Here is a 2887-nt window from a genome sequence, read left to right as displayed (position 1 = left end):
AATTTTCTTCCATTTCATCCTCCTGTTCTGATACCACGTTTTCACCTGCAGCTGACTGAGGCCCAAAGACTCGGCGAGGTCTATCCTGTGAGGAACAAGCACGGAAACAAAGCGCAAGCGAGCTCGCCGTCAGAATCAGCGGCATCATCAAGAGTCAAGTGTCATGAGGGTGACCTGTGGTGCGGTTTATCTAAAATACACTGAAATTGAAATTGAAATTCACAGGTTTTTGCCATCCTTGCCATCTTGCATTCTAATGCTTTCACAAACCCCCCTGGATTCAAATGATCACCTGTGTTTTTCAGTGGCAACACGTCTGTTTGGTGAAATAGCGTGGTGGGCTGACACTGACTCTGCTGTTCAATCCTTACAAATGGTGGATGATTATAGTGCAGCTGTTCTCGGTATGGTCAGAGACTACTTTTAGTCCTCTTTGTTGTGAGCAGCGCCAATGAGACTTTGAAGCGTCATTGTTGGGAAGTGAAATTTACAGAGAGTAAAAAATCTTCTTTAAAAATATATATATCCTCCTAAGACCCAAGTTCTATCTTAATTTCTCTTTGCTATCTTGGCTTATTGGGACCTGATATGTATAAAAACTAAGCATCATCTGTTGACATGATGTAGTTCCACATATGGGGACAATTTTGAATTTCCATATAAGCAGAATTAAGTATTATGGTATAACCCAAAATGTGATGTCCACGCATGTGGATGCCAGGTCTTAGGAGGTTAAATATATATATTATTTATTTATTTTTTTTTGTCTGGCCAAAATGTGTGAGACCCCCCCCCCCCCCCACGCTCCCAGCACAGCAGCAGACCGTGCACCCACCTATCGGGCGTGGACAGATACTTCTGCTTCTCGAAGCGTTTCTCCAGGCCCATGAGCTGCAGCTCGGTGAACACGGTGCGGCTCCGGCGGCCCTTCTTGGTCTTGCCGCCGCCTCCGCCGTCGGCTCCCTGCTCCAGCTTCCCGCGGAGGTGCAGGTCCAGCGGCAGGTGGTGAGACGCCGCGCCGAGCTGCAGGCCCGGAGCCGCGGACAGCAGCGGGGAGCCGAGCGGAGAGCCCAGCGAGCAGGACAGCGGGGAGAGGGGGAACTTGAGGAGGCTCGTCTGGTCGGCTTTTAGCACTAAAAAGACAAGGACACAACACGCACACACACACACACACACACACACACACGGGGTTTGTTATAGGCTGTCCCTACACTCTCCCCTGAAAACTGTGTCTGCACAACGCAAACGAGTCGGGTCAAAGTTCAGAGCCTCGTTGCCGTACACGGGGACCCACCAATCCCACAGCATGCAGCACTTACAATCAACATGAACACGCAGTTTATACTATAAACACTAAACACACACTGCTATAAAAACAGCAATGGGGCCTTATCGACTGGATGGCCTGAAGACCTCTGTATTCAATCCAATTGTCTTTATATAGTCACATGCCACTTTACACACACACACATATATATATATATATATATATGTATATATATATATATATATATATATATATATATATATATAGATAGATATATAGGTCAATAAATGCATACTTTCATGGTGATTATTATTTATGACATCTGTATCTGTAGGCTACTTATTATCTTAATAAGTCCTCATTCGGCTATTTAAAGCTATTTAAACGCACTGGAACTGCCGTTAAAACGCGGCCTATTACACCTTAAACGAATATATATTTAATACAAAGAGTCAGACAAAGCTTCCAGTCCTCCAGTGGGCCGGGGTGCGTTTGGAAGATACAAACACTGTGAACTGTGAATATGAGTGAAGATGTATTGTAACATGTCTCCCGAACATTTTTTATTTCATTTCAATTTTTTTTTTTTTTTTTAATATTATTTATTTACAAAATATTATGCCCGTTTTTAGGCCCATTTGCGCACTACTTTACCACACAGCTGAATATATCTCAGCTGTTTCCTTTTTTGAAGTGGCGCATTCACTCGACAATGTCGGTTTACATCTGACTTTTGCTTAATTACCGCAAACCGTCTGCCGTGTCTCGATTCTTAAAAAAAAAAAAAAAAAAAAAGGGGGGGGGGGGGGGAATTCCTACATGTGGCAAAAGTTCAATTATCTTCCCTCGAAAGACTTTTTTTTTTTTTTTTTTTTTTTTAAATCAAATTTTTTTTTTACAAGTAAATACAATCCTAATTTTAAATCTATTGGTAGCAGTGCTCCATTCTACTATGATCTACTATTTTTTCCCCCTGCATGAAAACCAGCTCATTCGTCTCTTCGCAGCCGCCTCTCTTACCCAGTTGGTTGTGGAAAGGCCGGGCGGACAGGAGAGCATGCACCCCGAATTTGAGGAGCTCTCCGGCCGGGACCGACGCCTTGTGCTCCGGGTGATCGGTCAGGATCTCCTCTATCATGAAACTCCTGTAGCGATGAGTCCTGTGGTCGGGGTGAAGTTCCGGAGGATAGTAATGCGCCCCCATGTCCAAAGGATGCTGCATCATCTGGCTGTGCGGTCCCCTTTGACGGACGCCGAGCGCGGACACCAATTATCACTCCTTCAGTGGCCCCGGCCAGCTGTCATATTCCCCGCTGTGGCGCCTCTGTAGTCCGGAGAGATCGAGAAAGTTATCCTCGGGGCTGTGGCTCAGGCGAAAGCGCAGGTAGCCGACTTCTCTGCGCGTCCTCTGCGGGTCTCACGCGTTCGCCTCTGGCCAGATTTGGTTCTTTTTGGAGAGGAACTCTTGTTGGAACCGAGAGCGGAACTTACACCAAAAACTCCCGAAACCCGGCCGTGTTCATGCCCGCTCGCTGTGTGCGTGTCTGTCTATGAGTGTGTGTGTGTGTGTGTGTGCGTATGTGTGTGTGTGTGAGCCGCGGAGGTCGGAGCTATTTGTCA

General features: G+C 46.1%; 1 protein-coding gene across 1 annotated transcript in view; it reads right to left on the bottom strand.

Moving 5' to 3' along the window:
• The window catches only part of barx1 (BARX homeobox 1), a 3128-nt gene extending 639 nt beyond the window's left edge, over positions 1 to 2489 (bottom strand). Inside the window, exons 1-4 of the mRNA XM_070903400.1 lie at positions 2288 to 2489; positions 2253 to 2255; positions 836 to 1133; positions 1 to 85 (exon numbers count right to left, since the gene is read on the bottom strand). Of these exons, the coding sequence (XP_070759501.1) occupies positions 1 to 85; positions 836 to 1133; positions 2253 to 2255; positions 2288 to 2489 (588 nt within the window). The remainder of the gene's footprint in view (positions 86 to 835; positions 1134 to 2252; positions 2256 to 2287) is intronic.
• Between the last annotated feature and the right edge of the window lie 398 nt (positions 2490 to 2887).

This window comes from Enoplosus armatus, chromosome 3 (assembly GCF_043641665.1).
Source record: "Enoplosus armatus isolate fEnoArm2 chromosome 3, fEnoArm2.hap1, whole genome shotgun sequence".
Taxonomy (NCBI): Eukaryota; Metazoa; Chordata; class Actinopteri; order Centrarchiformes; family Enoplosidae; genus Enoplosus; species Enoplosus armatus.
Note: the sequence above shows the minus strand (reverse complement) of the source record. Positions and strands in the feature narration are given on the sequence as shown.